Source organism: Saccoglossus kowalevskii, chromosome 15 (assembly GCF_978046115.1).
Source record: "Saccoglossus kowalevskii chromosome 15, keSacKowa6.1, whole genome shotgun sequence".
In the NCBI taxonomy this organism is placed as follows: domain Eukaryota; kingdom Metazoa; phylum Hemichordata; class Enteropneusta; family Harrimaniidae; genus Saccoglossus; species Saccoglossus kowalevskii.
Window position 1 is genome coordinate 10,172,425 of NC_140655.1, and position 23,367 is coordinate 10,195,791.

The window sequence follows — 23,367 nt, forward strand, 5'->3', positions numbered from 1 at the left end:
CCAATAGCATACATGTTAGTTCTAAATTGACTGATTCTATCGTTACGAGCTGAAAAAAATTATCGGAAAAATGATGTAAAGGTATTTATTGAGACGCGTTTTCGATCAGACTCCAGCTAGCTGTTGAAAGTAAGCACAGGTTTTCTCTTTACCATGATCATAGCAAGTTACGAAATTAATGGAGAATGCAGAGGCACGTTTATATTTCACTCTTGACTAGTATTATTGCTTAAAATTGCTCAAAATGTTTTTGGTGACTTTTATCAGTGACAAGTTATCTAATTAGTAAGCATTTCGAGAAACCACAGTGTGTTTGAAATGGAACAGTTTCTATATTCTAAAATAACATTTCACTGTTTTTATTTTAGGTTGGAAACCGCGCCGTACTATAATCTTTGCTAGTTGGGATGCCAAGGAGTATGGGATGATTGGATCGACAGAATGGGTTGAGGTAAATTATATTTCAGTCATATTTCATTTACTGATTCATGATACCATTCTTAGTGATGAACATCTTTGTTATTAAAACAACTGTCAATCTATTTACTCTATGTAGGAGTTTAGTACGATGCTTGGAAATAGAGCTGTTGCTTACATTAACTTGGATGCGGTTGTCATGGGAGACTACTCATTTGCTGCCAGTGCTAGTCCACTTCTCCAGAAGGTTATCTTTGAAGCCACCAAGAAGGTATCCACATTTTTACAGAATATAATGCTTTTTATCACTTTGAAGGATTGCATGCATTTTTCATCCCCTTTCATAACCGTTTCACCACCAGACTTTCTCACCAAAATTTGTCTGCACTTTTTTCTGATATTCTTCAAAATTTCTTGAAATACCGTACTCGACCTCGTTAGCGCCCATGCCCGAGCAAGCGCCCACTCCCCACTTTTGTGCAATTTTTATATTTGGGGTCACATTCGGCAAAGCGCTCACCCCTTCAAAATGCAACTAATTTAAAACTTGGTCTTGCGTAACGAATCTTGGTAATCGTTTTTATATGATACAGCGTGGATATCGATCGCTGTGAACATGTGAATGCGTAGAACACGGTAACCCTTCGACAATGACCTGTTAATACAAGTAAAATGCGATAAATATTTCATGCCATATTCAGTTTACCTCTCAAAAATAGCTAGTTACTAGTTTTTCGGAAAAACCATGTCGTTTATTCGCTGAAATCAATCCTAACAGATCGTACTACGACATCGATTATTCACTTCCGCATTGCGTTACCGAATTTCCAAAGAATTGCGTCAGTACAACACAGCATTCTGATTAGTTAATAACCAACTTGACCCATTAGGTCAAAGGACGCTGCTGTAGGTCAAATCTGCAATTGCATCATGGCGGAAAGTGATTTTCATCGAGAGTTTGCATACGATCCAACAACTTCGTCAGTGGAAATAATATGACAATTTTGACTTCGACTGTGTTCCAACAGACTCAAATGTTTTTAATTCCGTAAATTATGGTGGTATGTAATTAATATTGTAATAAAATGTGCATATTTTTTGTGATCATTTCTGTTTCTTCATTGTGAAAATCAATGACGACGCAACTAATTTAGTAATTTGATTTTCTCTCAAAGACATAATCTGTCACTTGATGAATCAAAATTTTTATTTGCACTCTTTTTCGAGGGGGGTGCTCGGGTAAGCGCCCATCCCTACAAAATCGTGATTTTCTGAGTTGAGGCCCCTGGGCGCTAACGAGGTCGAGTACGGTAAACCCTAATTTTTGGAGCCAACAGAAAATTTGGGTAAATTTGTTTTTTTGTCAATATTCTGATGGAAATTGCAGATTATATAGGACTATTGGTGTAATCATTGTATTTTACATGCACTATACATGTCGCATGGGACTCGCATCAAACAGAATGTGCTGCAATCATGCACCCTTAACAGATTGTTTGTAGAAGGGTTAAAGATAAGCCAGTCTGATTTCAATGATTTTGTAAGCAGAAGTGTTTTGTTTAGTCATATAGGTACTATTGACATTGAATGTTTTTTCTTTATTTTGTAGGTGATGTCTCCGTCTAATGACCAGTCGGTGTATGATAAATGGATAGAAAAACATCCAAGTATGTTGACTGGAAAGGAACTTCCTATGTAAGTCAAAAAATAAAATCAAGTCTACCACACAAAATGTTCACCTGAGGCAAAACTGTTAGATGACTGACTGGCAGCCATCTTGTTTTTTGAAAATGTATTATGGTGGAAAAGCTTTATTATTTTCATTCAAATTTGGTACATAAATTATATATGTTCATGCAAATCAGATCAAAGATGGCTATCTTCTTTTTTGGTCATATTATTATCTTCAAGACCTACTGACCACTAATTGGCATATGCATCATACATGTTGGAATGCATGTCCATATCAGTTTGTTCAGTAATCAGATCAATGGATGGCCGACTGGCGGCCATCTTGGACATGTCGGTTTTCAAATTTGTTATATGCATTATGTATATAGAGATGCGTGTCCATGATGATTCCTTTCATAGTTGGATCAATTGTTCTTTGACAATGTATCGCTTTTTTTCTTTCTTGAAATTATACATGTTAGAATTCACAGTTATTGTGCATGCCTTCCACTGTACTTTACAAAGAACCCAAAACTCACAACAGTAATGTTTCTATTTCATTGCAGGATTGATGTACTAGGAGGTACTGGTGATTATTTACCATTTATGCAGAGTGTGGGGGTACCATCTATGGAATTAATGTATAAACCACATCCAGTTAGTATTACCTCAATTATTACACACACAAAAAAAAAAACTGTCTCTAATCATTAAATATTTTGTTATGCCATCAATTCAACTGTTAAATTATTGGTTGAAAAATAGTCAAACTGGTATTAATTTTGCGGTATAAATCATTTCATTTATTTGATTTGATAAATTATTTTGATATATTGACGTGCATTCCACTTTGATCAAGTTTTGTTAGCTCTGCTGTCGTCGTAGATGACACAGTGGAGCTGTTCATATAGGTGATTGTCAACAATTGCTTTTTTGATTTTTTCTTGAAATACTGTAGAATACTTTATTTTCGCTTGGAATTTATTTTCGCTATTTTTGCTGAAGGGATGATTCTGTGAAAATAAAATCCAGCGAATATACTTTTTTTCCTCTATTTCACATTAAACTCATCAAAAATCAGTGAAAATAAATTCCATACAAAACGCCCAAAAAGCCTTTTCAGCGAAAATAAAGTATTCCACAGTATATCATCTCAATTGCTTTGATACTTGGTGTGTAGATACCTTAGGTGGACTTCTGTTACATTTGTTCACCTTGTGACAATAACTTCAATTCTCTATTTTTGGCAAATATTTTTGTCATTTTTGGTAAAAAATGCTATTTTCGACTTGAAAACTACCAGCTCAATTGATTTGATACTTGTCGGTAATTTCAAATTGAGCAGTTCTCAAGAAGTCGTCCTATGGGTGTGCGTTGCTTAACTTTGCTATCACAACGTTTTCAGAGGACAGCGGAGCTATTTTGATGGTCAAGTCGCTTGTTCAAAATAGAAATTCAAATTGTAAAATGAAAAATACTGTATATGAGAATCCCCATTAATGTTTGGTGTATTCAAAATCTCCGTGTTTTGCTTCACTTGTTATTTGAGATGCACAGAGCAAATATGGTTACTTGTAATCAACCTGAATAATTTGTTTTATTATACCGTAAAATCTGTATTAGAAGCTGCATCGCTAATAGAAAATTCTTTTTGAATATTGAGAACCAAAAATTCATCATTTCTCGTATGTGTAGATGCTCTAGTAGAAGCTGCATCCTCTCTGTTGCAATGTATTATTTAAATAGAAGCCGCGGTTTCTAATACAGATTTTACAGTACATGTAACACAGAAAACAATAGAATTTACTTGTTCGCAAATCGTGATGTGTTTGAAAGTGTTAGACATTTAAATGTCTTCTTTATTTGGAAATTTGCATCTTGTTTGTCACAGTCAAACATTTTTGACTCCCGTGTGCGAAGCACAAAAAGGGAGTCTTTGCAGTTAGTGTGTCTGTATGTGTGTATGTGTGTGTGTGTGTGTGTGTGTGTGTGTGTGTGTGTGTGTGTGTGTGTGTGTGTATATATGTGTGTCCGTCTGTTCCACTGATATCTCAAGAACCATACATCAGTTTTTGATGAAACTTGGTGCATAGATGCTCTGGGCCAATGCGCAGATTTGATTAGGTTTTGGTAAAAATCCATGCATATTAATTACTTAATTTGCATGATAATTAGCTGATTTTTGGCTGTTTCATGACTGTTCCACTGATATCTAAAGAACCACTCATTGGATTTTGATGAAACTTGGCACACAGATGCTCCAAACTAATGCGCAGATTTGATTAGTTTTGGGTAAAAATCTGTGCAATATTAATTACCTAATTTGCATAATGATTAAAGCGAACCTAAATGCGGCCTTAATTTATAGTTGTGTATATTCTAAACTGTATTCGAAATAATATTGCAGTGGTTTAATTTTGTTTTAATTATAACTGTAGCTTGGATAGGCATTTGAAGTGCTTGCAATTAAACACCATGGAGGCCATTCATGGAGGGGAATAAATAACGAACGAACATATTTAACAGCCGGGTACTTTTCAAAGCTATGACGTTTTAGTATCTGATCACATTCGTATACGCCATTGTACATAGCCGTTCATGCTGCCAAGCATTGTGTACTACTAGTATAAACTCAACTTTTATATGCACAATGTGCTTTTTAGCTCCGCTGTCGACTTTGTCGAGCGAAGCTTATCATATGAGTGATTGTCCGTCGTCGTCGTCCGTGTCAATGTTTTACTTTTTCAACTTCTTCTTGAAAACTACAAGCCTGAATGCTTTGATACTTGGTGTATATGTACCTTGGGTAGACCTCTCTTAGGTTTGTTCATTTCATGTTGATATCTTCAATTCTCTAATTTTGGTGAATATTTTTGTCATTTTTGGTAAAAAGTGATATTTTCGACTTCTTGTTAAAAACTGCAAGTCCAATTGCTTTGATACTACATATATAGGTACTACATGTGGACCTCTCTCAGATTTGTTCATTTTGTAATGATATCTTTAATTCTCTAATTTTGGTGAATATTTTTGTCATTTTTGGTAAAAAGTGATATTTTCGACTTCTTGTTAAAAACCAATAGTTCAATTGCTTTGATATTACATATATAGATACTACATGTAGACCTTTCTAAGATTTGTTCATTTTGTGATGATATCTTCAGTTCTCTAATTTTGGTGAATATTTTTGTCATTTTTGGTAAAAAGTGATATTTTCGACTTCTTGTTGAAAACTGTAAGTCCGATTGCTTTGATATTACATATATAGGTACTACATGTGGACCTCTCTCAGATTTGTTTTGTGATGATATCTTCAATTCTCTATTTATTTTGGTGAATATTTTTGTAATTTTTGGTAAAAAGTGATATTTTCGACTTCTTGTTAAAAACTGTAAGTCCGATTGCTTTGATATTACATATATAGGTACTACATGTGGACCTCTCTCAGATTTGTTTGTTTTGTGATGATATCTTCAATTCTCTATTTATTTTGGAGAATATTTTTGTAATTTTTGGTAAAAAGTGATATTTTCGACTTCTTGTTAAAAACTGTAAGTCCGATTGCTTTGATACTATTCATATTGTTCATTTTCTAATGTCTTCAGTTCTTTAATTGAAATGTGCATTCCTTACAGCGGAGCTATCTCAGCCGATAGGCTGCTTGTTAAAACTTGGGTTAGAGCCTTATGCGTTTGAACCACAGTATTCTGAGAGTGAAAGCCCAATTGCATTAAAGTACCGTACTTCCCCGATCGTAAGTTCCTCTCGAGTATGAAGCCCATCCCTATATTTTTACTTGGTATTTATCGAGTTGTGAGCATTCACGATTATAATATGCGTGTAAAAGGTGTGTTTCATTTCATAATAATCGTGAATGGCATGGTAGTTTGGTTCATGCTTTTAGTTTTATGAGAAAACTCGCATGGCGAACGTACACAACGTGGTTCGCATGCTTTCTATTCTGTCATTTACTCAGGATGAACCCCGATGTTGCAATTCTGGAGTAGCTTTCGAAAAGTCAAAAATGTGATCGTTAAGTCGTGTACCTGGTTATTGGGCATGGTTTACTTTGAGACTATCATGAAAGGCCTAGGGTTTGAACGATGAGACATGTTGGCGACCGAGAAAGGTGTTTAAATTCTTCCTCCACACTCAGTTTACCCACGGTTACTATTAACCGTCATTTATATTTCGGAAATTGCGATTCGCCAGTTTTTAGGGAAAAAAATCATCGTTTTTTCGTTGCAATCAGTACTACAGATCGCATTTTAACATTGCGGTAATTCACATCCGCATTGCGTTAAAAAATCGTCAATAATCGGAAAATTTCATCATTACGACACATCATTTTGATTGGTTAATGAAAGACATGACCTGTTATGTCGAAGGAAGTTGTTCCAGGTCAAATCGTGCTGAAAAACCTCATAGTGGAAAATTGCTTTGCGTCGAGAGTTTGCGTACGATCGAAAACATACTAAAACGAAGATAATGATAAATGCCTTCGTCCACTGTTTCCTCACAGATCCTACCCATTATTTCACCATAAATTCAGATGGTATGTAAATCGTATTGTAATAAAATGTGTGTGTTTTTTATGAACATGTTTGTTTCTTCATTGTAAGTGTCGTTCAAATCAATGACGCATTTTTTTTCCAAAAATAAGTATTATTTTCCCGAGCCCGGCGTGGTGAACGAATAACTTTTTTGGATAATTTTTCGTTGTTTGCAAGATGGTTACAGTGTTTAACCCCAACACAAAATCATTTTTTCTGAGTTGGTCCTAGAGTACAAGCTCATCACTTACTTTTCCATTACGTGTTCATGCCTCTGGGCTTATGATCAGGGAAGTACGGTATACTGTGAAGATTCAGATCAGTCCAGTGTGAGTGATGAGAGTATATCATCGACGATGCCCCTTGTTCGGATGATAGTTTTATTTCAAATTCAAACAAAATGCCTGTCTCGATCAATCGCACATCCATAATGTTTGTATGTTGATACGCTTGTAAATAACATTAACGTAAAAGTCGAAACAACGTAGACTAGAAGTCAAATCACCAGTCCAGCCAACTATGGCTCCCTAAGTTGCTTATATTTAATCAGATACTATTTCATCATCATGCTTTGTTACCTTACCTGTTTATACCTCATGAGGGCGTTTTTTGATGGCAAGATGGCGCAAACGGAAGTCCTTCGCAGGTTTATGGTTTCTCATATTTAAATCATCATAACTCTGAAGATAATCATTTTTTTTTATTTTTTTTTTCAAATTTATAATCAATATACATAACTTGATAAATACAAACACCAAAATAGGCTCTATTTAGTTCCCCTTTAATCAATTTTCGGCTTTTCCACTGATATCTCAAGTACTAATCATCACATTTCAATAAAACTTGGTACATAGATGTCATAGGACACTGCACAAACCTGAAAGTTTTTAGGGTAATATCAGTAGATATTAATTACCTAATTAGCATAATTAATTAATTTTCAGCTTTTGATATTTCAAGTAGTAATTGTCACATTTCAATGAAATTTGGTACATAGACGTCATAGGACACTGCACAGATCTGATAGTTTTTTGGGTAATATCAGTACATATTAATTACCTAATTAGCATAATTAATTATATTTCAGCTTTTGATATTTCAAGTAGTAATCATCACATTTCAATGAAATTTGGTACATAGATGTGATAGGACACTGCACAGACCTGATAGTTTTTTGGGTAATATCAGTAGATATTAATTACCTAATTAGCATAATTAATTAATTTTCAGCTTTTGATATTTCAAGTAGTAATCATCACATTTCAATGAAACTTGGTATATAGATGTCATAGGACACTGCACAGACCTGATAGTTTTTAAGGTAATATGAGTACATATTAATTACCTAATTTGCATAATTAATTAATTTTCAGCTTTTGATATTTCAAGTAGTAATCATCACATTTCAATGACACTTGGTACATAGATGTCATAGGACACTGCACAGACCTGATAGTTTTTAAGGTAATACGAGTACATATTAATTACCTAATTTGCATAATTAATTAATTTTCAGCTTCTGATATTTCAAGTAGTAATCATCACATTTCAATGAAATTTGGTACATAGACATCATAGGACACTGCACAGACCTGATAGTTTTAGGCTAATATCAGTATATATTAATTAGCTAATTTGCATAATTAATTAATTTTCAGCTTTTGATATTTCAAGTAGTAATCATCACATTTCAATGACACTTGGTACATAGATGTCATAGGACACTGCACAGACCTGATAGTTTTTAAGGTAATACGAGTACATATTAATTACCTAATTTGCATAATTAATTAATTTTCAGCTTCTGATATTTCAAGTAGTAATCATCACATTTCAATGAGACTTGCTACATAGATCTTCTAGGATTATGCAGAGACCTAATTAGTTTTAATTGGATATTAATTATCTAATTTGCATAATGTTCCACTGATGTATAAAGAACCACAAATTGGATTTTAATGAAACTTTTAAAGAGAACTATGCAGAAACCCAATTAGTTTTTGGTAAATATTTATGCTTATTAATCTCCTAATTAACATAATTAATTAACACTGATATCTCAATTACTGATCATCACATTTGAATAAAATTTGGTACATAAATGCTCTAGGACAATAGACAGGCCTGTTTAATTTTGGGTTAAAATTTGTTCATATTAATTCTCTAATTAGCATAATAATTCATAATTTGTTTGTTCTGTTCTGTTCATATTAGTTACCTGATGTACATAATTAGTTTTCAGCTTTTCTATCAATATCTCATGTACAAGTAATTTTTAATTAATTTTTAATGTGTCTTCAATACTCTCAGCACACGGGAGTTCTTTCTAAGCTTTCTTTGATTCTTTGTTTACTTCAGACACAGAAGTGCTATAAACACGAGATAGAAAAAGAATCCCGTCACGATACACACCCGTCTGTATAGTGCGAAACATTCTTTGTTGTCTTTTCAGAATGTTATATTTCATTAATTTATTACTACAAGCAAGGAAAATGTGTATAAGGATATCACAAGCATAGACTCAAAGTATGCAGTATGGGAACGTATCAAACTCCACTATGTGTCATTTGACACAATCACCATACTACCTTCGTTCATACTTTGCAGTATTCTTGTAATAAACACGTATTATATTAATTATTCAGAGTTATAAAATGACGAAATATCCAGCATACAACACTGTATATGATGACTACCATTATGCAAAACGTTTGGTAGATCCTGAACTGCGTCTCCATCAGACGATGACTAAGATATTTGGTGAGGTCTTACTGGAATTAACAGATTCAACGATACTACCATTCAGTGTCGGTGATTATGCTGTAATGTTACAGCAACAATTCAATGATGTCTTGCCGCATAAGGATTTGACAAGCTTAGCAACATCAGTAGGTAGGGTTTGAAAGTTTTTTTTTTTTTTCATTTGAATGACACTGTTGTTGTTACTGACTTAGTGTAAATTGCTAGTGTATATGTCAATGGTACGTTTGGCTACGGAAATCGTATTCCATGTCTTGTACGTGACATGGTAGTGACATGTAATATACTGCATGCGTGCATTCAATTCAGTGGTGTTGAATGAATACAGCAAAAACCAGTAAATATCTTCTTCTCTTTCAATCTGTGTTTATCACATACCCGTGATGCAAACCATTCACACTGGTAGTCAGCAGATATAGAACCCTCCCTCCCTGTCCAGTGTGAGTTCTGTGGGTGGCCCTCTCAATAGCAATAAGCAGGCCTTACACTGTGACACTAGTACAGATAATTCACACTAAAGTAGTGATATAAAAATGTACATGCTAAATCTCGTCCTTCTCTGTGATCTTGAACCCATATCGTTTCTATCGCTGCGATAAGAGTTTCAGATTGCATACCAATAATTACACAGATTGTGCAATAACTGAAACTTCTTGGTCAAGGTTTGGTTGCTGTGATACAAATTGATGTTTTTTTTTTCTTTTTCTCAGATTATTTGAATAGTACGATTGCAAAGTTTGTCTCAGTTGCCATGGAATTTGAAGAAATCATTTCAAGTGCTAATCACTCTATCAAGTAAGTGGCTTACTTGTAAAATATGATATCCACCATTATTGCTTTAATTTCATGAGATAGTAGTAGTGAAAATTTCTATTTGGTTCTCAAGGCTTGAAAGAATTCATTTGTAAAGTGAACAAACCATATTCTTTGGAGTTTATCTAAAACCACTGTTGAAATACAAGACAATATTCAAGCAAGTTTTTATGAAGTCGCATTCATCAGTGAATACATCTTGATCAGTAGCTCCCTGTGTTACTCTCAATCGGGTTACTGTGAGTTGTACTTTTTGGGTTCGGTGGCGTTCCTATCCAGGGTATGGTGGCGTTCCTATCCAGGGTATGGTGGCGTTCCTATCCAGGGTATGGTGGCTCTCCTATCTAGGGTATGGTGGCTCTCCTATCTAGGGTATGGTGGCTCTCCTATCAAGGGTATTGTGGCTCTCCTATCCAGGGTATGGTGGCTCTTTTATCCTGGGTATGGTGGCTCTTTTATCCTGGGTATGGTGGCTCTCCTATCTAGGGTATGGTGGCTCTCCTATCTAGGGTATTGTGGCTCTCCTATCCAGAGTATGGTGGCTCTCCTATCCTGGGTATTGTGGCTCTCCTATCCTGGGTATTGTGGCTCTCCTATCCTGGGTATTGTGGCTCTCCTATCCTGGGTATGGTGGCTCTCCTATCCTGGGTATGGTGGCTCTCCTATCCTGGGTATGGTGGCTCTCCTATCCTGGGTATGGTGGCTCTCCTATCCTGGGTATGGTGGCTCTCCTATCCTGGGTATGGTGGCTCTCCTATCCTGGGTATGGTGGCTCTCCTATCCTGGGTATGGTGGCTCTCCTATCGGGAGTATGGTGGCTCTCCTATCGGGAGTATGGTGGCTCTCCTATCGGGAGTATGGTGGCTCTCCTATCCGGGGTATGGTGGCTCTCCTATCCTGGGTGTGGTGGCTCCCCTATCCGGAGTATGGTGGCTCTCCTATCCGGGGTATGGTGGCTCTCCTATCCGGGGTATGGTGGCTCTCCTATCCTGGGTATGGTGGCTCTCCTATCCGGGGTATGGTGGCTCTCCTATCCGGGGTATGGTGGCTCTCCTATCCGGAGTATGGTGGCTCTCCTATCCGGGAGTATGGTGGCTCTCCTATCCGGGAGTATGGTGGCTCTCCTATCCGGGGGTATGGTGGCTCTCCTATCCGGGGGTTATGGTGGCTCTCCTATCCGGGGGTTATGGTGGCTCTCCTATCCGGGGGTTATGGTGGCTCTCCTATCCGGGGGTTATGGTGGCTCTCCTATCCGGGGGTTATGGTGGCTCTCCTATCCGGGGGTTATGGTGGCTCTCCTATCCGGGGGGGTATGGTGGCTCTCCTATCCGGGGGGGGTATGGTGGCTCTCCTATCCGGGGGGGTATGGTGGCTCTCCTATCCGGGGGGGTATGGTGGCTCTCCTATCCGGGGGGTATGGTGGCTCTCCTATCCGGGGGTATGGTGGCTCTCTTATCCGGGGGTATGGTGGCTCTTCCATCCCAGTGGTACACTCACCCTGGTTGAATTTTAGCCAATCAATTTGAATTCAAATTTTTTTTTATATGCATTATCAGTAAAACTAAATTATTTCTGTAAAGCCTGGTTGAATTTTAGCCAATCAATTTGAATTAAAATTTTTTTTATATGCATTATCAGTAAAACTAAATTATTTCTGTAAAGCCTGATTTTTTTGATTTTTTTCTGTATTTATGGATGTTTTCTACTTTGTCCACAGTCCATACCGAGTACGGGACATCAATGATAGACTGATGCAGTTGGAAAGACATTTTATCCGACATGATATTAATGTTCCACAGAGAAATAAACAGTACAAGTAAGAATCATGTTTTTTCTCATATCAGTATTGTTGGTCTGATATTGATGTGATACACACTGTATTCTGAACTTAGTTGACATTATGCTTAATGCAAGAATATACTAGTCACCACTCAGTTAAAAACAAACCATCCGTTTCAGTAAATCATCAAACACAAATTGACTTCTGCTATAATACGATATCAAACATTTAATCTAGAACAGTAGGCATTGGAAAATTTTGATTTGGTCAAATATTAATGATGGAATTATCAAAAAATACGCAAGAGGTATGGTTGAGAAAATTTTAAATATATACAGAAATATATTTTATTTTTTTGTTTTTTGAGGCAAATTTCAATCATTTAGATTTCTGAGCTGTGTACAGAAATGTTTTTTTTTTTTTTTTTGAAGGCATGTACTGTTGTCTCCAAGTTCAACAAACCTGTCAACTGGAACCTGGTTTGGAAGTATCATTGACTCTGTTTATTATGCGCATACTGTGTACGATCCAAGCATCAGTAGAGATGATTTAATTCAACGACAGTTATCACTGATTACCCTATCAATACAAGCTGCCACAAACAGTTTTCAAGATGCCTTACTGCAGTAAACAGAATCCAAACTTTTTAACCTATTTCATGCATCATTAAAAATGCAATATGGCTAGAAAATTATTTTTCATTATTATTGATGTTGATACTTCATAATCAAAATTCGGTTATGGTTTGTCCTGAACTAAAAATGTTGCATTTGCAGGGTACAATAATATTCAAAAATTGAATAATCAAAAAACTGTAATATGCATGTGCCAAATCAACCAGTGCACGTACTTGTTTGGATACTCATATGTGTGCTACAAGAAGTGTTTTCAGGTCATGAGAACTCAGAGTTCAATGTATCTGACAATGTACAGTATCCAACAACAATAATAAAAATTGCAGGTTCCGTCCATATTGCATATTTAAAGGTCGTCGCGTTGTGTTGATAAACATTATTTTCCCACAATCCAATGCGCTCTTCAAATGGAAGTCACAAGTATGAGGTTTGACCTGGGCGCGACTTGCACTGATTACCGCCGGTGACTCCTTCGATATCTTCCAATCACCTAACAAATACTTAATTAAAGCTTGGTAACGTCTCAGTTTGTACTTGTTGATCTGCGCTACAGTCAAAGTCGCCATCTTTGTTTATATGAGACCCATATATCTCGTGCATGCATGCCGGGACGACTACTGCCATTTAACATGGTAATTATAAATTATATTGGGTTTAGAGTTCTTTTAGTTGGTCTAGTTGGTTATGTTTAAAAAACTCAAATCAACCACTGTAAAGATCACTCACTGAACTTTAGGTCTTGTCATTAATAAGGCAGTCAGGAAAAATTGAAAAAAATTACAAAATAATGTCTGTTACTGTAAAAGCATTTAATTTTTCAATTTTATTTTCACTGATTAAAGAAATCTGCTAAATCATACTTATTTCACTAAAAAATCTGTAAATTTGAAAATAAATTTAACAATACGAGTGAAATGAGATACCTGTGAAAATAAATGGTTCAACTACAGTATTCCATATTTTCTTTATTAGTAGCTCATGTGCTTACATTAATTTGAGGTGTTTCTAAGGTCCAAATAACAAGTTTTGATTTATATGCTTTTCGATCAGAATTTAACAGGATACAATGGTTTTGCTCATGGGTGGTGTAACGCGATTTTCAGAGCTAAGTAGCATGGACTCTAAGTCGGAAGATTACGATAAATGCATCTACAATGCAGTTAGGTTGTATTTTAGCTCTCTTCCTCTGTGCATGTATAATGGTTTGATCAAAGTTTTCTTACTTGCTAGATGGTTTGTTCCATTTTTATTATGAATAATGCAGGTAATATCCCACCTGCATTCTGAATCCTATAACCCATTTATTAAAAAAATATATATATTTTTGCTTCCTATGCAAAAAAAAAATAAATAATTCTCCTTGTTCTGTTTAACCCAGAATTAAAATTTCTCCCTTAGTATTATTTGTAATGTGAAAAGTGCAGTTAATGCCCATCTGCATTCTGGGTAATGACCCATTTATAAAATATTTATTGCCTCTATGCAAAAAAACTAGTTCTCCTTGATCTGTTCAATTTGACAACATATCCCACAATGCATTTTCCCATTAAGCGTTAAATTTGTAATATCAGTCAAAAGTAACTCTTTATGCAATTTACTGAGAATTTAATGCAAAGTTGTGTAAACCTGCACTGCACTGCACTAAACTAATGAATCAAGTGTTGTGATTTGTTTGTTCCAGTAACAATCATAAGCTTGTACTAATCATGAATTTGCTTCATGATAGAAAATGTTTCCAAATAAAATATTTAAGAATTTATTACTAGTAAAATATACTCTCCTTGTGATGAGTATTTTGATTTTGATTTGTTGAGTATTTTCATATAAAGTTATTCAGCAGTGTTTTTTTTTCATATTTTTTTTAAGTTTCAGTCATCATAACTGTACATGTCATTTGAGTATCCCGGCAACAAGAACAGTAAACGAGCAGTCAGCTGCAAAACTGCCATCTTCATTTTTAAAAATATACTACTGTAAAATCTGTATTAGAAACCGCGGCTTCTATTAAAATGGTACAATGCAATAGAGGGGATGAGGCTTCTATTAGAGCATCTACACATATGAGAAATGACGAATTTTTGGTTCTCAATTATTCAAAAAGAATGGGTGCGACTTCTATTAGGGATGCGGCTTCTAATACAGATTTTACGGTACTTGTAAATACCAAAATTAGCTAAAACCAAAATATTGTCTTTTGCTTGAAAAGTGTTCCTTACAGGTCAATTTGACAAAGCAATTTGTTTTTCATGATAACAAGTACAATCGAAATAATTGTTATAGATAATAAGGAATGGTCAGACATTGTGATGCGCAATGTAGCACACCAGACAACTATTTTTCTTTTAAAAAACCAACAAGAGTTAAATGTAAATACTTTCAGACATGGAGAAGTACATTGTAACACGTATCAGATTTCCACCATGTATTCTTGCTATTGAAAATATTCGTTGTATAAAAATACTCTAAAACAGAAAAAAACTATTTGCTATTTTCACTCCATTTTGTACACCTACAAGTATTTCTATGTATGGTGACCCCTTATTTTTTATTTAATTTTTTTCATTTTTGTGAAATGAATGTCACATGTAAAAATAAAGATTCTTTTTTTACTAGTGAATAGTATTGTACATTAACAAAACTCTTCATTGATCCATTTATTTTGTGTGATAGAAGTTAGTAGTCATATGAGTAATCTTACGATGGCTTAGCTATTCATTGTCAGTTCCATTCTGTTTGCTTCTTTACTGTTTTTAGAGAGGATAATGTAAACACCTCTTTAATTTCCAAAGACAAATTCACGATTTCACAGGGTTGCATCAAAACTGTGGCTCGTTAGACTGAGAGTTCACCTTTCCAAATTTAAAACTATTTTTTGTTGATAGTGACTGAATTTGATTTTGGTGCTCAAAGTATTGAAAGGACATTTCTGAATATTTGCTATTTGTCATCAACTGCAAAATGAGATGAGCTGCTGTCACGACATTGTTGTGGAACACTTCATTAGATTCTTGTCACATTTTGATAATTCAATCAACTTTCACAAAACAAAATATTTTATTCAAGATACCATGACCCAGGTAAAATGTCTTTTGTTGCACAATTACACACCTTTTCCCAGACTTGAAATTTGTGGAGAATTTGTCTCTTGATATTACAGTGGTGATTAATAACTCCTGTAAACATTTTCGCACATAAACACTCAGGAACAGGGTGCAAAATAATGTTTTCAAAAATCAAATACTATTTTTAGCTAAAATGAATTTCTACTTTATCATTCATACCTTTTAATATTTTTTTTTAATTTAAGTTTGAAACTTTGTTGTTGACCTGATACTTTTCTACAAAGCAATTAATGTACTGTGTCAAATATGTAACCAGAGTAATTGAGAGAGGAAATGGGCTTCCATAGACTTGTATTTTTTTTTTAGATATAATAACTGGATGTAGATAGCAATGATGTACATAATCAAGATAGTGTCTTCAATAATCTAGACAGCTCTGCATGTGGATAATCCAGATAAAATCTGATGTAGATTATCTAGATAACATCTGATGTGGATTATCTAGATAACACTAGACATGAATAAGACTGGGTTTGGATAATCTAGATAACACTGTAGATATTGGATGTGGATAATGTTAGATATGGATAATCTAGATAACACTGCATGTAGATAGTCTAGATATGATCGTATGTGGATAATCTAGATAACCATGGGTTTTGATAATATATATAACTTTGGGTTTGGATTATCCAGATAACATCTGATGCGGATTATCTAGATAACACTAGACATGAATAAGACTGGGTTTGGATAATCTAGATAACACTGTAGATATTGGATGTGGATAATGTTAGATATGGATAATCTAGATAACACTGCATGTAGATATGATCTGATGTGGATAATCTAGATAACCATGGGTTTTGATTATATATAACTTTGGGTTTGGATAATCTAGAGGTCATCTGATGTGGATAATCTAGAGGTCATCTGATGTGGATAATCTAGAGGTCATCTGATGTGGATAATCTAGAGGTCATCTGATGTGGATAATCTAGAGGTCATCTGATGTGGATAATCTAGAGGTCATCTGATGTGGATAATCTAGAGGTCATCTGATGTCGATAGTTTACATAGCCCAATATATATTATTTAATATATTAGCAAGAAATTTCTTATTATGGAAGAATGTTTGCTTTGCTTTGCTTGTCATAGTTTGGTTTGCTTTGCACCGAGTTTCGGAATTCATTTTTTGTTGAATTGTTTTTTGTTGCTATAATATTGTGTGGATATTATTTTCATTATTGTGTAGCAGCTAAGCTATATTGGTTTAACTTATTTAAATGTGTTTTTAAATATCACTGACATATCTGCTCTGTTTCATGGTGTAATTAATTATAGTACATGTAGTCATATCATGGTTTCTAGAAGAAACAGGTTTAATAAAAAAAAATCTCAATATCAAATCTCAAACATTATCCTGACAGGATGTGTACATAAATAAAAAAAAAATCTTTTTTTTTTATCCACACCAAACTTTTATTTTCACATTTTCTAAATTTTCCCCATCTTTTCTTACATTTTCACTGGAGCAACCATTTTGGAATGAACGCTGTTGGCAATTTTGAAATGGACATTTGGCGACCATTTTGCTCATAAATAATGGATGAAATTATTTTTTTTTTATTTTCTTAAAGACAACTATCGGTAATAATATCAAATTCATGTGCCAAAATGTCTTTAATAATATACCGTAGTACTAGTCTTTAAAGGGTGTGCCACTGCGTGCGTTATTGATACTACGCAAAATAAACTCATATGGGTCAAATGAATTTATGTACACAAACTTTTCAACGCGCGTGGTCGCCACAACAATTGCCCATTAAACATACAGCTGTCTAACCCTGGGATTGCCCCATATAATCATGGAATACTATTATGTATCTATTGTAAACCGCTTAATTTTTGCCGTTTGTTTTTGCGATTCAATGATTTGATAGCATTCATAGATTTACTGACACACTCCAATTCTGAAATTGGAGTGGTTTACAGTATCTTGTGCTACCTTTAGAGGTGTTAAAGGGCAGTGGTTGTACTGTGCATGTAAACAAAGTATTTTACATGCATTGCCTAACAGGATGCAGTGCAATGACCACTGCCCTTTAATTACTTTGCTGTGTTCCAGCCTAAGAACTTACCTCACATTTCTGGGAAACATGTAAGCCACATGTTAAAATATTACTCTTGACAACTCCCAGTTATGTTTTGTTTTTACTACCGGTATCTACTGATAATTACTGTTATACCTCAATGCACTTTGAATAATGATGCAAATTATTAAATTGGCTTATTTGAGTTTTAAACGATCTTGTATACTGTGTAAGCAGAGACGGCAGCAAGCAATTTTGCATGGGGTGGGGGGGGGGCGAGATCTGCACACCAACTATGCACTGAAGATGCGACCTTACAAAATTTTGAAATATAGACCCTCTGAAATGCTATTTCCTGCATTTTGAAGGGGAAATTTTGCTGACACAAAGGGTTTCAGCTTTCTTTTGGAAGGGTAATGCCCCCAATATTTTTTTCAAGGGGACAACTGCCCTCTCTGCCCCCCCCCCCCCCTGTGCCGCCGTCACTGCTAAGTGTGTCCTACTTTGATGCATCCATGTATTATTCTATTATATTATCAAGAGTATTAACTCATGTGATTTTTTTTTTGGTCTGCATTGTTTGTTTTAATTAAAACTACATGTACCATTATATATGTATATCGCTATGATGAGTCATCGTTTGTTTTCTTTTTGCTGCATATGAATGGACGTCAGTGGAGATACTGCAATGAGTGGTGGGAGGGCGGGCGATGGGAGGGAATATTCATGGGAGGGAATATTAGTGGGTTTTATGTGGTAGCAGTATACACTAGGATTTTAGCAAACGATATATTCTGAATATTTACTGGGTTGACACATTTAGCTGCTGGCAAAAAAGAAATAAATTCCAGTGATTAATTGAGCTCTATGCAGTAAAATCCTCTACAATCTCTGTCTGTGATAAAGTAGAGAGAGGGGGAGGAGTGAGTATTAAAGTAAGTAAGTAGAGGTTGTTTTAATGTCTGCAATTATTGTATTACGTTTTACTTTATTTTTACCATTCTATATAAAATTAAACTTTATTCGTTAACAGTTTTAGGGGTTTGAACCATTGTTGCTACATAAACAAACTGATATTTCAAACGTTTTTAAAATGTGTATTCTCTCGGTGATAAACAGCGCCCTCTGGGACCATAATCCACAGATTTGTTTTAGTATTTTTAATTTACTCTTGAAATTCTCTTGTCTTAACGTCATATGTTAAGTACATTCCCAAAACTTTGATTCCATCAGTCCAGATTATTTATGGCCTTAACCCATGAGCAGGGCTTCTGTCTTGTCCTCATTAAGACTTAGACCCAAACGTAATCCGCATGCATGAGCAGGGCTTCTGTCTTGTCCTCATTAAGTCTTAGATCCAAACATAATCCGCATACATGAGCAGGGCTTCTGTCTTGTCCTCATTAAGTCTTAGACCCAAACATAATTCGCATACATGAGCAGGGCTTATGTCTTGTCCTCATTAAGTCTTAGACCCAAACATAATCTGCATACATGAGCAGGGCTTATGTCTTGTCCTCATTAAGTCTTAGATCCAAACATAATTCGCATACATGAGCAGGGCTTATGTCTTGTCCTCATTAAGTCTTAGACCCAAACATAATTCGCATACATGAGCAGGGCTTATGTCTTGTCCTCATTAAGTCTTAGACCCAAATATAATTCGCATACATTGCTAACTCGATATGGTTTTTTTTGAAAATTTATAACCGACTACCTGTGGGTTTTTACGAATATTGATTACAAGCAGTTCTATCTACATCAGAAAGGAACGGGGATAGAGGATCACCTTAACCCCCCCCCCTATTGACCGGGAAATAACCAAGAGAGTACCCATGGTTCATAACACAGGAGATATTTTTATAAAAGGTATTAACCCACTTAATAAATGAGTCTCCAATATTAAAAGCCTTTAATGCTTCAACAATAAATTCTTTGTCTATTGAATCAAATGCTTTATGAAAATCCAGCGATAACAAAATTCCAGGTCTGTTGTATTACTTTGAGTACCACATGACATCCAATATTGCTCGCACAGCATCCCCAATAAACCTATCCGTTACAAAGGCACATTGATCTGAATGGATAGATGTTGGTAGAACTTTTATAATACGCTTTGGCAAAGCTTTTGATGCAATTTTAACATCCACATTAATGAGAGTTATTGACCTGTAATGTTGGGTAATGTTTTATCTTTTCCCGTTTTCGCAATTAAAGTAACAACACCTTGTTTTTGTGTGGCTGTTAACTCCCCCTCTAATAATGGTTTCTTTAAGTTACCAATTACATTGCCTGGTGTTTTGTTATTTGGTAATGACTGCATGGCCATATAACATTTATTTAAAGTTAAGTTACCATTACACAACATTTTATCATTCTCACTGAGTTTTGGTATGTCACAGTTGTGCAAAAAATCATTTGAATTTTCATCTAGTATATTAACATTCTTCGCGGAATATAGTTTTGAGTAAAACTGTTTAATTTTTTTAATTTATGTCTAGTAGATCAGTTGTATCTGTGTTTTGTATAGATAAACGCTTTATTGTTGTTTTTGCTTTATTACTTTTTTCTAATCCCAGAAAAAATGGTTGCTTTTTTCTTCTTTTTGATAGTATATTCTGATATATTCTGGTCTTTATCTTTGATAAATTTTATGTAAACAATCTAATTTTGTATTTTATTAGTTCCCAGATTAACCTCTCGTCAGTGCTAGCAACCTCATGACCCCATTGATTAATGGTGTTAGTTAACTGGCTCACATACTCTCTATCGTTACATAAACTATTATTTTATTTTCGTGTCTGACCCAGCTGCGGGATTGAAATGAAATATTAATTACTGAGTGGGTCACTACATATAGATGGGTCAATTGTCACTGATTTAACATTGTCCTCAGAGAATATCCAAAATGTACCAATAATCTAAACGACTTTGTATGATAGAAGATTTCTGGCGCCATGTATATTGTTTTGCGGTTATTTTTTTTACTCTCCATGTATCTATTGAATTTAAGGCATACAAACCTTCAGTAATATTTCGTGTAAATGTAACATTTTTCCTCAGGTTTCCGCCCTAACGATCTAATGCTGGTCGCATACAAATATTGAAATCTCCCCTCATTATCACATATTGTTCATCATTTGCGTTGCACTCCCCCAATTTTCTGAAAACATAATTGAAAAAACGATCTAGATTATTTGCATAGTTTGGTGCGTAGATATTGCAAATTTGTACTTGTAAATCTTGAAATGTTATATCCAAGCACAAAAATCTGCCTTCTTCGTCTGGCAGTACATTATTCAACTTGAAATCAAAATTATGTCTAATCTTAATACACTGGTACCAAATAAACTAGCTTCTAGATATACGCAACAGCTACCCAAAAAACATAACGTCTATAAATATATACGTGACTGGTACCCAATAAACTAGCTTCTATATAGACATACGCAACAGCTACCCCAAAAACATAACGTCTATAAATATATATACGTGACTGGCACCCAATAAACTAGCTTCTATATAGATATACGCAACAGCTACCCCAAAAACATAACGTCTGTAAATATATACATGGCGGGTACCCAATAAACTAGCTTCTATGTAGATACACGCAACAGCTAGCCAAAAAACATAACGTCTATAAATATATACGTGACTGGTACCCAATAAACTATCTTCTATATAGACATACGCAACAGCTACCCCCAAAAAACATAACGTCTATAAATATATACGTGACTGGTACCCAATAAACTAGCTTCTATATAGACATACGCAACAGCTACCCAAAACAAACATAACGTCTATAAATATATACGTGACTGGTACCCAAGAAACTAGCTTCTATATAGATACACACAACAGTTACCCAAAAACATAACGTCTATAAATATATACGTGACTGGTACCGAAGAAACTAGCTTCTATATAGATATACACGACAGCTACCGAAAAAAACATAACGTCTATAAATATATACGTGACTGGCACCCAATAAACTAGCTTCTATATAGATACACGCAACAGTTACCCCAAAAAACATAACGTCTATAAATATATACGTGACTGGCACCCAATAAACTAGCTTCTATATAGATATACGCAACAGTTACCCAAAAACATAACGTCTATAAATATATACGTGACTGGTACCCAATAAACTAGCTTCTATATAGATACACGCAACAGTTACCCCAAAAAACATAACGTCTATAAATATATACGTGACTGGCACCCAATAAACTAGCTTCTATATAGATATACGCAACAGTTACCCAAAAACATAACGTCTATAAATATATACGTGACTGGTACCCAATAAACTAGCTTCTATATAAATATACGCAACAGCTACCCCAAAAAACGTCTATAAATATATACGTGACTGGTACCCAATAAACTAGCTTCTATATTAATATACGCAACAGCTACCCCAAAAAAACGTCTATAAATACATACGTGACTGGAACCCAATAAACTAGCTTTTATATAGATATACGCAACAGCTACCCAAAAAACATAACGTCTATAAATATATACGTGACTGGTACCCAATAAACTAGCTTCTATATAGATATACGCAACAGTTACCCAAAAACATAACGTCTATAAATATATACGTGACTGGTACCCAATAAACTAGCTTCTATATAGATATACGCAACAGTTACCCAAAAAACATAACGTCTATAAATATATACGTGACTGGTACCCAATAAACTAGCTTCTACATAGATATACGCAACAGCTACCCCAAAAAACGTCTATAAATATATACGTGACTGGTACCCAAGAAACTAGCTTCTATATAGATACACACAACAGTTACCCAAAAACATAACGTCTATAAATATATACGTGACTGGTACCCAATAAACTAGCTTCTATATAGATATACGCAACAGCTACCCAAAAAAACATAACGTCTATAAATACATACGTGACTGGAACCCAATAAACTAGCTTTTATATAGATATACGCAACAGCTACCCAAAAAACATAACGTCTATAAATATATACGTGACTGGTACCCAATAAACTAGCTTCTATATAGATATACGCAACAGTTACCCAAAAACATAACGTCTATAAATATATACGTGACTGGTACCCAATAAACTAGCTTCTAGATATACGCAACACCTACCCCCCAAAACATAACGTCTATAAATATATACGTGACTGGTACCCAATAAACTAGCTTCTATATAGATATACGCAACAGTTACCCCAAAAACATAACGTCTATAAATATATACGTGACTGGTACCCAATAAACTAGCTTCTACATAGATATACGCAACAGTTACCCAAAAACATAACGTCTGTAAATATATACGTGACTGGTACCCAATAAACTAGCTTCTATATAGATATACACGACAGCTACCGAAAAAAACATAACGTCTATAAATATATACGTGACTGGCACCCAATAAACTAGCTTCTATATAGATACACGCAACAGTTACCCCAAAAAACATAACGTCTATAAATATATACGTGACTGGCACCCAATAAACTAGCTTCTATATAGATATACGCAACAGTTACCCAAAAACATAACGTCTATAAATATA

General features: G+C 34.9%; 1 protein-coding gene across 1 annotated transcript in view; it reads left to right on the forward strand.

Moving 5' to 3' along the window:
- Window positions 1-18,819, forward strand: part of LOC144357982 (putative N-acetylated-alpha-linked acidic dipeptidase) — a 41,147-nt gene extending 22,328 nt beyond the window's left edge. The window contains exons 10-17 of the mRNA XM_085508693.1: window positions 369-451; window positions 557-688; window positions 2,027-2,112; window positions 2,655-2,745; window positions 9,287-9,533; window positions 10,112-10,196; window positions 11,932-12,030; window positions 12,426-18,819. Coding sequence (XP_085364819.1) covers window positions 369-451; window positions 557-688; window positions 2,027-2,112; window positions 2,655-2,745; window positions 9,287-9,533; window positions 10,112-10,196; window positions 11,932-12,030; window positions 12,426-12,624 — 1,022 coding nt within the window. The 3' untranslated portion in view covers window positions 12,625-18,819. The remainder of the gene's footprint in view (window positions 1-368; window positions 452-556; window positions 689-2,026; window positions 2,113-2,654; window positions 2,746-9,286; window positions 9,534-10,111; window positions 10,197-11,931; window positions 12,031-12,425) is intronic.
- Window positions 18,820-23,367: the final 4,548 nt, after the last annotated feature.